This window comes from Artibeus jamaicensis, unplaced genomic scaffold (genome assembly GCF_021234435.1).
Source record: "Artibeus jamaicensis isolate MK-2021 breed Jamaican fruit bat unplaced genomic scaffold, CSHL_Jam_final scaffold_847, whole genome shotgun sequence".
Lineage (NCBI taxonomy): Eukaryota > Metazoa > Chordata > Mammalia > Chiroptera > Phyllostomidae > Artibeus > Artibeus jamaicensis.
The window spans coordinates 31198774-31211693 of record NW_026522057.1 but is presented as its reverse complement, the minus strand read 5'-3'; the positions used below and the strand labels follow the sequence as shown (position 1 = coordinate 31211693).

At 67.4% G+C, this 12920-nt stretch overlaps 1 protein-coding gene and 1 long non-coding RNA gene across 9 annotated transcripts; one reads left to right on the top strand and one right to left on the bottom strand.

The window, feature by feature from the left end:
* Positions 1-1698: 1698 nt before the first annotated feature.
* Positions 1699-11532, top strand: MIB2 (MIB E3 ubiquitin protein ligase 2). Of its 8 annotated transcripts, none has more exons than XM_037146917.2 (19): positions 1700-1786; positions 4689-4961; positions 5286-5555; positions 5624-5795; positions 6622-6728; positions 6822-7016; positions 7140-7279; positions 8400-8501; positions 8575-8737; positions 8816-8949; positions 9031-9179; positions 9270-9426; positions 9511-9671; positions 9759-9885; positions 9978-10211; positions 10519-10697; positions 10774-10955; positions 11041-11106; positions 11210-11532. In XM_037146917.2, the coding sequence occupies exons 3-19, from the start codon at positions 5309-5311 to the stop codon at positions 11446-11448; spliced, it is 2754 nt and encodes a 917-aa protein (XP_037002812.2). In that variant the 5' UTR covers positions 1700-1786; positions 4689-4961; positions 5286-5308; the 3' UTR covers positions 11449-11532. The 8 variants fall into 8 exon arrangements, with proteins under 8 accessions (XP_037002804.2, XP_053516341.1, XP_037002812.2 ...); XM_037146916.2 differs by having other exon boundaries at positions 11198-11532; XM_053660367.1 differs by having other exon boundaries at positions 5286-5338; positions 5474-5555; positions 8575-9179.
* On the bottom strand, positions 1781-12871 carry LOC128626657 (uncharacterized). Its single transcript, XR_008390673.1, has 3 exons — positions 12555-12871; positions 2206-2418; positions 1781-1946 (listed from the first exon to the last, which is right to left on the bottom strand). It is a non-coding gene; the product is annotated as an uncharacterized LOC128626657 (long non-coding RNA).
* Between the last annotated feature and the right edge of the window lie 49 nt (positions 12872-12920).

The following is a 12920-nucleotide window of genomic DNA, read 5'->3' as shown; positions in this document are numbered from 1 at the left end:
CCCCAAGAGCCCGATCCCTCGCTGGGGGCTTGGGCGTCTTTGCCCGGTGGGCTGGGGTGCGGCGGCCTGGCTGGCTGGTGCTGGGCAGCTGAGAGGCTGCAGGGTTGCTGGCCGCCTTGCTAACAGAGTCGGCGCTTCTCAGGCCCCGGGAGTCCCTGCGACTAGCGGGCGGGACGCAAACTTGCGAGCAAGTGGAGGAGGGGTCTACGGTGGTCGTACTGTGGCCGGGGCCAGGATCTGGCAGCCGCCGGGGGCCTGCGGGGCTTCTAGAGGAAGGGTGATGGAATGACGGGGCGGGGCGGCCCCGGGCGACGGCGGCCCGGGACACCTTGGGGGTGGGCGCCCGACCCTGTCCTGTCCTGGCTCCTTGTGTCCCGGCTCCTCCCGTGGGCCAGTGTTCTTGGCCAGCACGCAGCGCGGCGCCCTGACGTCTGCACGGCCGGGGCCGCAGTCCTTCGGCTGCACTCCCGGCGGCCCCAGAGCCCAGGGAGCCCTGCAGGACAAGAGGCAGGCTCCTGGGGCGGCCCTAGGTTTCGTGGGCGCTGGCCTGGGAATGGGCATTCAGACAGGTTAGCTCTGTCCGCGCGATCCCGTCGGAGTTGCTAACTGCGTGTCTCCCCGTCGCCACAGGGTCGTGGCTTGCGCCTGTGGCCAAGCTCAGTGCCAGTGCCCAGCTCTCAAGGCATCAGGGCTGTAGCCCAAGAGGCGCAAGGCGGGCTGCAGGGGGACTGGACGGCCAGACAGGTGAGCTCTTGAAGGGTCTGCAGTGTGGTACTTTAGGTTCAGTGCTCTTACTCTGTCTGGCGCCATGTCAAAGGGGTTTTGCTTGCTTTTGCGTGTGTGTGGCGGGGGTAAATAATGAATTGTGCCTCTCCCCCTCCGAGTTTGAAACCAGTTGAGATAACAAAGTCGCCACACCAACTCCTGGCAGGCACCAGCGGGGCTGGAGATCAGGCAGCCTAAGCAAGTGGAAGCGCTGGCAAACCTTGTCTGTCCTGGCAGGTCCCATTCCGCCATTTCTGTGGCCTAAATGTCACGATCCCATCCACAACGGGCTGGTGCAGTGGTTGGAGTGTGACCCTCCAGTCTGCAGGGTGCCCGAGGGTCTCTGCCTGGACAGTGACCGCCCCACACTTCCTTTGGGCCACCCGACCCACAGGTGTCAGGCAGGGCCAAGGGCGCTTTCCTGAACTGTCTCAGGGCTTCACCCCACCCCCTCCTCGAGAATGTCCACCTCTCTTAGCCAGAGCTGCCACTTGACAGGAACCGCCCGCCCAGTCAACACTGGGGGTGTTGATTCCAGCAGCAGCAGGCCCTTGCAGGTGGGGGGGCTGCTTCTGTCGCCCCCAGTCTCCTCTTCACACAACTTTATCCCTCTGAATAAAAGTGTTTTGCCAACTTCTTAGCCGAATGTGATTTAATCTTTATGGCATTTAAGTTTTTCCAATAAAACACTGACAAGTAGGGGACACTGTGCTTGTGCACTGTTCCCGCGTGGTTCGGAACTCGTGGGCGCCCAGGCGGGCAGACCCTGTGAAGAGAGAGACCAGCAGGCAGCCCCTGGGGCCACTCTCATGGTGGAGACAAACGCTGACGGTGTGAAACTGCCTTTCACAGCCATTTCTCCTGGACTTGTTGGCAGGCCACCTGCAGGGTCTGCTGTGCTCTGTGTCGGCAATGGCTGCTGGTTTCCAACAGGGGATCTTGGTGGCTGAGCAAATGTGTGACCCAGGAAATAGCAGCTCGGGGTCTGGGAGGCCGGCGTGAGGCTGGTGTGCTCTCTGAGGTAAGTCCCGTTTGGCTACAGCATGTCGGTCACATAAGTGCTGCCACCCCGGCTGCCTCAGAGTCGTTTCAGACATGTGCAGCCACAGCCTCGGAGGGGGCTCAGTGCCAGCCAGGGGCCTGGCCTGGGTGGGGCGGGGGGCGCTGGCACAGCACTGTTTCTGGCAGAGGAAGGAGGAAATGGCTCTGGGTGAGCCCCCTGCTGGAATGGGGGCTCCGCTCCCAGCCCCACCTGCTCCTGGCCCTGGTGCGGCCCCCACTCGCTCCCTCTGCACACCCCCCCCCAGTGGACCTTCCGAGGTGAGGCGCGAGCTTTGACACTGGGACCTGGTATCGTCACGTGGAGCCTGGTCGACCCAGTCCTGGGCCCCAGGGAGGACAGTGACAGAGACCAGGCAGGGATGTGGTGGCTCGCCTCACCTCTCGAGGGTCCTAGGATGCTGTGCCAAGGTGCTTCTGAGCCTGGGAGCCGGCTTGGAGTCACGGTGAGTGCAGGCCGGCAGCAGACGGGTGTTGCTGGAGGTGGCGCCCAGGCCTCTGGAGTGGGTGTGGAAGGCAGGTGACAGGGAGGCTCCCAGAGCACGGGTGCCCCAGTGTGGGACGCTCCTCTGTCCTACAGTGCGTTTGTCTGGGCTAGCAAGGTGGGGGGGCATGGGGGTCAGCCCTGGGAGGGCAGCAGCTCACAGGCCCAGGGCTGGAGGCGGACTGCCAGGCTGTGCTAAAAATACCGGGTGTGAAGACAACAGAGGCCCCGGTGACCCTGCCCTGCCCCCCACGTGCTGCGGTCACTGGCTGAGGCTTGCCCCTCGTTTCCCTCGGGCCCTACCAGGCGCCCCAGGCCACTCTCTCTTCTCTGCCCACCTGCTGAGAGCAGGGCCACACCTGCTCTGCTGTTTGGGGTGCCCCCACCCGTGTCTTGTTGGAGCGGCCCTGTAGCACACAGCCAATGGGTCCCCGGGCCCGCAGACGGGCAGGTGTGGTGGCCGGCCAGGCAGGCTGAGGCCAGGCCCCAGGTGGGCTGCCCTGCTGTGACCACGGCACTGGTTGACAGCACTGGGGGGGGGGTCCTGCCCGAGCTCTCCATCTCGGAGTGGGGCCGGCCTCTGGGCTCTGCGGTCCGGGTGTCCCCGCAAGCGTGGACCTGCAGTGGGCACGGGCACGCACACGTGTGGCTGCCTGCAAAGAGGCTGCTCTGGCGACTGTGCCTCCAGGTGCGTTTGGGCAGGAGGAGGGCCTGGTGGGCCCAGCAGAGGCCGGCAGCCCGGAGAGGGACAGGGTGGGGCTCGTGTCCTGAGGGACAGCGCTCTGCTGCCACGGGCTGCTGTAGGCCAGGCTACTCTGCCAGCGTCAGACACGTGTGATAGCTGCTGACTGGGAGGCCACAGGCGGGTGGCCTGCCGTGCCTGCCTGCCTGCCAAGGTGGCAGCCCACGGGGCCCCTCCCCTTGCCTGGGGCTTCCTGCAGCCTCCGGGGATGGGTCCTCACACGGTCATTCTGGACACAGACACTTTGGCTGTGGCAGGTCTGGGTGTGGCTGCCGGACCGAGAAGCCCTTCCATGGCCCTGGGCCTCGGTGCTCACCTCCTGAGTCCACATGGGGGAGGGCGGCGCAGGCCCCAGCAGAGGGGCCCGAGAGGGGAGGCCGTTGGGTGAATCAGCAGTAAGTTGCTTCTGTGAGGGAAGGCGCCTGATCAGCCCCTGGGTCGGAAAGGTCTGTCCTTTTCTAAATGCCCACTGGTCCGTGGAGGCCCCGAGGCCCCAGGTGGTGGAGGGAAGGTGCCGGTGCAGGGACGCTGCCAGGAGGAAGGGGTTTATAGAAGGCCATGTGGCCTGAGCAGCTCATACTCCCGAGAACACGGGTCACTCGCTTGGACCCTCAGGCAACAGCCCTGCTCACTGCGCTGGATGTAGGCTCTGGGGTGGGCGGGGCAGAGGGTGGGCAGCAGGTTACCTGGGCTCTGGGGCCTGTGGCCAGGGCAGGAATGGGGCGGCGGGCAGAGCATGGCCACTGCCCCTCCTCACTGCCCGTCGGGGGCCTCAGCTGGCTCACGGGGTTTCTGGAGGTGGTCAGGCCTGGGCTGGGGGTGTGGCAGTGCCCAGGCTCTGGAGCAGGGCCAGGTCGGGGGGCGTGGTGGCTTTCCTCCCGGGCTGGCCGCGCAGGTGCCCTACTGCAGCTCAGCCACCCCCTGCAAGCCTCTGGGTCTCCCACCGGCCTCCCACAGGCTGTGCAGCCAGTCCACCGCAGGGCCACCCCCTCCCTGCCTCATCGCCCCAGCTGCAGCGTCTGGAGGCTCCACGAGGTCCTGCTCTGTCCCCCGGACACCACCGGATGGTGTCACTGGGCACCATCTCCAGAATGGGCACGGGGGCTGCTGCTGTGCCTTCCAGGAGCCGCTCAATCCCGTCCTTCAAGTCCTGTTGGTTTTTGCTCTTAACCGTCTTCCAAGTCCATTCATGTTGCTAAAGACACTGCACCAGAGAGTCAGTGAGAGGCACAGGCCCTTAGTGGGATGTTTGCAAGGCAGACAGGCGTGCATTTCCAGGTCAGGGAACAGTGACCACCCGGAAGGTCCTGCAGCCGCAGTGGCCACCTCTGCCACTGTCTCTGGGGCTGCAGGCCTGAGATTTGCTTGCCACATTGGTGACCTTTGTGAACCGGGTCAGTTTGGGGCACATGGCTGTTCTACACGTGGGCCTGAGCTTCACCTCCAGCTGCTGGTAGTGGGGTGGGGTGGGTTTCTACTCCTCTGGGGCCAAAGGGGTGCTGTGCGCACACCCCGGGCAGCTGGGCTTCCGGAGATGGCCCAGCAGGGCAGCCGGTGACCTGGGGGGCCGTGGGAGACACTGCACGGGTGACCAGCCACATGTGGCCCTTGTCACAGGGTTTCACCTGCTCTCCACAGGGGTGTCTGCTCTGTGCGCTGGGGTTGGTGCCCTTCCCACGTGGCAGGTCCAGGTCCTTTGCGGGACAGCAGACTGCGTGCCAGTCCCAAAGGTGTCCCAGCCCCTGCGGTTTCCTAGGCCTCGATGAGCAGCCTGACCCTCGGTGCTGTCCACCCCTAGTCAGCTGTGCTGCCTGACCTGTCCCTGCTGCCTGGGAGCCACGTCCGCTCTGTCTTAAACGCCCGCAACTGGACCTACCAGTGGGTCCTTGCCGAGGGGACCTCCCCTGCCAGGTGTGTGCCCCAGTCCCCGGGATCCACTTTCCTCCCATGGGGGCTGCCCCCCACTCCTCCAGTGCACAGCAAGGTGGGGTCTGGGAGAAGCTTGAGGGGCCTTCCCAAAGGGGTGTCCACTCCCTGCCCCCGCCGCCCCTGGACAGTGACATCTTCGCCGTCCGGGTTGCTCCGCACGCCACTGCCTGGTGGCCAGGGGCCTCCCGCCCTCCCTAGCGCGCATGCTCACCGCACTTCTCTCCACCAAGCTCCCCCGGGGTGGGTGTCTACCCCGCTCTCCCTGGCAGCCCTGCCGTGGCCTGAGGGTGCCCCCTGTGCCTGCAGGTCCCCAAGTAGTGCCGCCTGCCATGGATCCGGACCCCCAGGCGGGTGTTCAGGTGGGCATGCGCGTGGTGCGCGGCGTGGACTGGAAGTGGGGCCAGCAGGACGGCGGCGAGGGAGGCGTGGGCACGGTGGTGGAGCTCGGCCGCCACGGCAGCCCCTCGACCCCTGACCGCACGGTGGTCGTGCAGTGGGACCACGGCACCCGCACCAACTACCGCGCGGGCTACCAGGGCGCGCACGACCTGCTGCTCTACGACAACGCCCAGATCGGTGCGTGTGCGCGCAGGCGGGGGGTGGGGCATGCCCGCCCGCCCGCGCTGACCCTGCCCCGCCCCCAGGCGTGCGGCACCCCAACATCATCTGTGATTGCTGCAAGAAGCACGGGCTGCGGGGCATGCGCTGGAAGTGCCGCGTCTGCGCCGACTACGACCTGTGCACCCAATGCTACCTGAGCAATAAGCACGACCTCACTCATGCCTTCGAGCGCTACGAGACGGCCCACTCGCGCCCGTGAGTCCAACAGCTGCCCTGGCCACCATATGGCTGCGCCTCCCAGGGCCCTGACAAGCACCTGTGACCCCTGACTAAGCCACCTACTTGCTGTCCCCCAGGGCAGGTCAAGGCCTTCCTGAGCCATTTCCCTGAAAAATGGCCAGGGTCTCGGTCACTTTAGGGGCTTGGGCATTGCCACCTGCTGCTGGTCCACTGAGCAGGCTGCAAAGAGTGGTGCCTTGGGGTGGGGTCTCCTCTGCCCTGGCACCAGAGCCAAGTGTGGCTCTGGGAACAGGGCACGGAGGGTGGCCTGTGGGCATGCAGCCAGCATCTGCCGTGGAGGCCCTGGGCCTGGCAGGGGGAGCCAGCCCCCAGGCTCGGCTGAGGAGGGGCTGCTGGTCTGGCTGGAAGGCTCCTTGGCTGTGGTCCGGAGGGTCAGGCTGGGCAGGAGGCCGCTGGGTTGGGGTGGGCACCCAGGGGCACCCCCCCATCCCCTTGGTCCTTGTCACTCCCCACACTGTGGCCAAGCCTCATTCTTACATGAATGGTGGCTGTGTGCTAGACCCGGGGGGCAGCCTGCACAGAGGGCGCCTGGCTCTCTGGGGGCAGCAGGTGCAGGGGGGCTGTGCTGTGCAGCTGTGCCGGGGGTGCCCGTCCTGCCCAGCCTCGGGGAGGGTCTCCTGGAGGAGCGGGGTCAGCAGGCTTGCTCCAGGCCCTGAGCGAGGGGGGCGCCGACCTGCTGGGCCGCCGTCTGGGCCCTGGGTGTGGGGAGCGGGGCTGGGGAGGCAGAGGGCCTGCCACCCTGCCGCCGGGCATGGCTCAGGATGTGACAATGATCTCGCAGGGTCACGCTGAGTCCCCGCCAGGGCCTCCCAAGGATCCCGTTGAGGGGCATCTTCCAGGGGGCGAAGGTGGTGCGGGGCCCGGACTGGGAGTGGGGCTCGCAGGATGGTGAGTGGCAGGGGTGGGGAGGGGCCGGCGCGGGTTGTGGCCGCACCTGGTGGCGTGGGCTCAGCCTGCTGGGGGGGTCCACTCCTCCTCCAGGAGGGGAAGGGAAGCCAGGCCGAGTGGTGGACATTCGGGGCTGGGATGTGGAGACGGGCCGGAGCGTGGCCAGCGTGACGTGGGCTGACGGCACCACCAACGTCTACCGCGTGGGTCACAAGGGCAAAGTGGACCTCAAGTGTGTGAGTGAGGCGGCCGGCGGCTTCTACTACAAGGAGCACCTCCCAAGGCTCGGTAAGGGCGTCCTGCCCGTCCTCCTGCCCTGGCGGAGCCGGCCCAGGTGGTTTACAGGGTGGGGCGGGTGTGAGGAGGGCAAGGGAGGGTGCCGCCTGAGTGGGGCCCGCCGCCTGCCCCCAGGCAAGCCGGCAGAGCTGCAGCGCCGGGTGAGTGCGGACGGCCAGCCCCTCCAGCATGGGGACAAGGTGACGTGCCTGCTGGACACAGACATCCTAAGGACGCAGGACGGCCACGGCAGGTGGAGCCCCAGGGTGGCCGAGGTGAGCCGCCCTGCCCGCAGGGCCTGTGCCTCCTCCTCACCTCAGGGCCTCAGCCGCAGCCCCCAGGACCCAACCCTTTGTCGGACAGCTGGCACCGCGCTCACCGTCACGGCCGCAGGGGTGGGTGCGAGCACCGCAGCCGTGAGACGCCCCAGGGCCTTCCCTGCCAGGTGCTCACCAAGGTGCCCGGGCACCGGGCCGCGGCCCATCCTCTTGCTTCTGCACCCCTTCCATGGACCTGCTCGGCCCTGAACACGGAGCAGGGGGCCTGGCAGGGTCCTGGGGATGGTCCAGGTGGGAAAGGTCACAGGCAGGCAAGCCACTGGGAGCTGTTGCGGGGGGGGGGGGCAGACCTGAGTGTCTCTACGGAGCACCAAAGGGAGCCACCAGTTAGCTTCCTTTCTGAAATGCCCACGAGGGTGCTGCGTGAGAAGTCCGTGGGAGTGGGAAGGCCTGTCAGGACACAGGTTGATGCCTGGCCCAGGACGCTGCGTTGGGAAGAGGAACAGGGAGGGGTTTGTAGAGGGTGGGCAGCAGAGGTGGTGGGAGGCTGGAAGGAGGGACGTCTGTAGGTGGGGACCCTGGGACGGAGTGGGACCAGGGAGAGGACATGCCATCGCTCAGCTCAGGACCCGGCGTCTGGGACCTGCAGGAGCCTTCAGGGAGGATGTGTGTGGGGTCACAACCCGGGTGGTTTGTAGAGGGAGCCCTGTGCAGGGGAGGCCCCTGACCCAGCTCCCATGCTCCCCCCTTCCTCATGCCGGGGCCGCAGCCCCAACGCCCTTTGAGCCCGGCCTTGGCCCTGCTGCCCACTCCCCTGTCTGTGTGCAGGGGCAGGCGGACCCTGGGCTGCCTCCTGGCCCAGAGAGGGTTCTGTCTGCTCCGGGCACAGCTGCCCACTGCCTCTCTAGCTGTCGCCCCACGGCACTGAGGCTGAGCCCCCTGGGGGGCCTGGTCACCTGTGGCCCTTGTCACACCAGACCCGCTGGTAGAGTCTTTGGTCAGGCTGGGATCAACTTCAGGCACCCCTGTCCGAGGCACTTGGCGGGGGCACCCTGCTGCAGGGCCCTGTGCAGCCATGCTGTCCTGGGGGCCCCCTCACAGGCCCCCTCTCTCTCAGCACAAGTTTCGGGCGGGTGACGTGGTGCGGGTCGTCGACGGCCTCAACACGGTGAAGCGGCTGCAGGCTGGCCACAGCGAGTGGACAGACGACGTGGCGCCTGTGAGGCCCCCCCACGCCCCCAGCCCATCCTTCCCTCCAGGGAGGCCTGCCTGTGACCCCACCCTCTCCTCAGGCCCTGGGCCGCGTGGGGGAAGTGGTGAAGGTTGTTGGAGACGGGAACCTGCGTGTGGCGGTTGGCGGTCAGCTGTGCACCTTCAGCCCCTCCTGCCTGGTGGCCTACAGGCCTGAGGAGGACTGCAACCTGGACGTGGCGGAGCGCACCCGGGAGAACAAAAGTGCGGGCGCCTGGTGGCAGTGGCCGTGGGCAGTGGGGCCACCCCGGGCTGCTGCTGAACCTCTGCCTCTCACCCCAGGCTCCCTGAACATCGCCCTGGACAAGCTGCGCACCCAGAAGAGCGACCTAGAGCACCCGGGCAGGCTGGTGGTGGAGGTGGCCCAGGGCAACCTGGCCCGGGCCCTGGACCTGCTCCGGAGGCACCCTGAGCAGGCATGTTCCCGAGACCCTGGGCTTGGCCAGCCCCCTGGCTGGGGCAGGGCCTGGAAACTGACCTCTTGGCGTTCCTGGCAGGTGGACAGCAAGAGCCAGGGCAGGACTGCCCTGCAGGTGGCTGCCTACCTGGGCCAGGTGGAGCTGGTGCGTCTGCTGCTGCAGGCGCGGGCGGGCACGGACCTGCCGGATGAGGAAGGCAGCACGGCTCTGCACTACGCGGCACTGGGGTGAGGCCCGGGTGGGGCCCGGGGGGCTGGGCCTCCGGATCCTCCAGCAGCGGGCGGCACACCCTCCCGCCTCCTCACCTGTCCCATCAGGAACCAGCCCGAGGCTGCCAGAGTGCTCCTGACCTCGGGGTGCCGTGCCAACGCCCTCAATGGTGTCAGGAGCACAGCGCTGCATGTGGCCGTGCAGAGGGGCTTCCTGGAGGTGGTGAAAGTCCTGTGTGAGCTGGGCTGTGATGTCAACCTGCCTGTGAGTGCCAGGTCCCCCAGCCCTGCCCCTTGGCTTGGGCCAAGGAGGCCTGTTGCCGAGTGACTGCTGGCCCATCACTGACAGGATGCTCAAGGGAACACGCCGCTGCACTGCGCCATCTCCATGGGCGCCAGCGCCAGCGGCATGGTGGAGGTCCTCACCGAAGTGCCAGGCATCAACGTCACCACCACCAACAGCCAGGGCTTCACCTTGCTGCACCACGCGTCCCTCAAGGGCCACACTCTGTGAGTTTGGGGTGGGTACATGGCCAGGAGCCAGGCTGCGGGCCACCCAGGGCCACCCCGCCCCAGACACTCCCCCCTGCTTCCCAGGGCTGTCAGGAGGATCCTGGCCGGGGCACGGCAGCTGGTGGACGCCAAGAAGGAGGACGGCTTCACGGCGCTGCACCTGGCTGCCCTCAACAACCACCGGGAGGTGGCACAGATTCTTATCCAAGAGGTGAGGACACAGGGCCGCCCCGGCTGGTGGGGGACCAGGAATCAGGGCCTGTTAGGGCCTCGGGGCTGAACCTTCGCCCCTCCCCTCCCCAGGGCCGCTGTGACGTGAATGTCCAAAACCAAAAGCTCCAGTCCCCGCTGCATCTGGCCGTGCAGCAGGCCCACGTGGGGCTGGTGCCCCTGCTGGTGGGCGCGGGCTGCCGCATCAACGCTGAGGACGAGGACGGGAACACCGCCCTGCACGTGGCACTGCAGCGTCACCACCTGTTGCCACTGGTGGCTGATGGGGCCGGGGGGGACCCAGGGCCTTTGCAGATTCTGTCCAGGGTGAGGAAGTGTGCATCTGGGTGCAGGACCCCAGGGACTGCCCCTCAGCTGTGGGTTCCCCGCCAGAGCCAGGCCCTCCCGAGGGGGCGGGGCAGCCCCACACCCTGGCCCGCAGCCCTGCTGTTCTGTGCTCCTGACCAGCCTGGGAAAGGGGGTTGAGGGGCAGGTTTCAGAACTCAGCCCCTCCCTCTGCCTCCATTCCCGTGGCCTCAAAGGGATGTTGGGCCTAGGGGTACCGGTGCCTCAGACGCTCCCTCGGGCCAGCGCTCCCCGCGGGGCCGGGCCCTCACCTGCCTCTGCCTCCCAGCTGCAGGCCTCGGGGCTCCCAGCCAGCATGGAGCTGACAGTGGGCGTGGCGGTCGCCTGCTTCTTGGCCCTGGAGGGCGCAGACGTGAACTACACCAATCACCGAGGCCGGAGCCCGCTGGATTTGGCTGCGGAGGGTCGTGTGCTCAAGGCCTTGCAGAGCTGCGCCCAGCGCTTCCGGTGAGCCTGGCGTGGTGGGGGGCGGGGAGCAGTGCCCGGGCTCGGAACCCATTCAAGCCCTCTCCTCCAACTGCAGGGAGCGGCAGGTGGGTGGGGGTGCGGCTCCGGGCCCCAGGCTGGTGCTGAGCATCCCCAACACCGTGACGAACCTGCACGTGGCAGCGCCGTCGGGGCCCGAGGCGGCAGAGTGCCTGGTGTGCTCGGAGCTGGCGCTGTTGGTGCTGTTCTCGCCGTGCCAGCACCGCACGGTGTGTGAGGGTGAGTAGGGGAGGGCGGCGCGGGTCCGGGTCCCCGGGGGTCCAGTGCGGCCACGCCCAGCCTCCTGCTTCCCTCCCCTCCGCAGAATGTGCGCGCAGGATGAAGAAGTGCATCAGGTGCCAGGTGGTCATCAGCAAGAAGTTGCGACCTGGTGGGTTAGGATTCGGCGGGAGGGGTGGGTCTCGCACGGCCCCTCGCCCCAGTCCCGCCCTCATGCCCCCCGTGGCCATCGCCTGACCCAGACCCGCCCACAGACGGCACGGAGGTGGCCAGCGCAGCCCCCGCGCCCGGCCCACCACGGCAGCTGGTGGAGGAGCTTCAGAGCCGCTACCGGCAGATGGAAGAGCGCATCACCTGTCCCATCTGCATAGACAGCCACATCCGCCTCGTGTTCCAGTGCGGACACGGCGCCTGCGCGCCCTGCGGCGCCGCGCTCAGCGCCTGCCCCATCTGCCGCCAGCCCATCCGCGACCGCATCCAGATCTTCGTCTAGCCGCGCCCCTCGCTCTCCGCAGCCACGTTCCACCGGCACCCTCCAGAGCCCCACACCCCGTGTTTTATAAAAAGATTCACGGACTTTGCTGCCTGGTGCCTGCTTGTGGGGCGCGGGTCTCCGGGGCACTGCCGAGCCTTGGTGCCCTCGTCCTGCCCACCATGCTGCCGGCCCCTTAAGCTGCCGCACTGGCCCAGCTGTTGGCCTTGCTCAGCTGCCAGACGTCCCGCCCCCTCCCGACCGCACATCCTGCCTTTCCCAGGGCTCCTGGGTCCAGACACCGCCTCTGGGCCAGAAACACCCTCCCAGCACAGGCTGCCTCTCGCGACTCGGCAGCCGACTCCGCAGCACCCGCCCGCCCCTCCACTTTCCTCCCGGGCAGGCTGTGGAGATAGGCTTGGACCGACGCGGTGCCTGGTTCTCGCTGTGGGCTCCGGGGTCGCGGTGAAGTAGGGCAGGGGTGGGGCACGGTGTTGGTTGTAGACCAGGGCCCAGTCTCAGGGTCTCAAGGACTGGGGAGAGGGCAGGCGCGTTGGGCAGGTATTCAGCCACAAGGACGTGGGCGCTGTCCCTGCTCGCCCTGCAGCGGCACTTTTCAAGAACCACCCAAAATGCTCCCGCGGAGCCTCACGGCTGCTGGCCAGGCACTTGGCGCCGACCCTGCTGGCCCAGCGCACCACTGTCATTCTGGGCTCAAGGCCTGGATGGAGAACGGGGAGGGCCAGGACCCTTGGCCTTGTACGGACTGCCCCACACACCCCTCCAGCCCAGAGGCACCCTTGCCAACATACCGTCTGCCCCCCCCCATCCCGGTACAGTCTGAATGCCACCCTTGAGTGTTCCAGCCTCAAGACACTGCCCCCACCTCCCACCCGGGACCACTCCAGATGCGGGCCCTCTGCCCGGCTCCGCCGCGAGGGAGCCGGGTCGGAGATTCCTGGCTCTCTACGGATCCTGTCCCTGTGCGCCTTCCCCCCACATCCGCCACCAGGTCCCACCTCTGGCCTCTTCCAACTCCTGGTGGGACCCCTGCAGGTCCCCCTCCCTCCTGGCACCATCCCCGAGCCGCCTATCCCGCCTCTTCCCGCTTAGCCGCCTGTACTCACTTGCCACGTCCCTTCCCTCAGCGTCCCCGCCCCTCTCATGAGGACCCTGAAGGTCTGCTCTGGGGACGGGCTGCGCCGAGGACGTATCCTGGGCTGGCCTGGATGGAAGTTCTGCTCCGGAGTCTCGTTCAGTGTCAAGGGAGTTGGGGGCGGTCCATTGAAGGGGAAGCCACATGTCATTTAGCCCCAGCCAGTTCGGGACCCCAGCCGACCATCCTTGCCCGATCTTGAACCCCCGGCATCTGTCCCTTCCTGCCGACTGGGTACCTCCTTGCCCCCACCTCCTGCCCTGGTGGCTCCACCCCACAGGCCCTGACCAGGCCACTGCCACCGACCCGCAGGCCCGGGGTCCCCCTCGCTGACAAC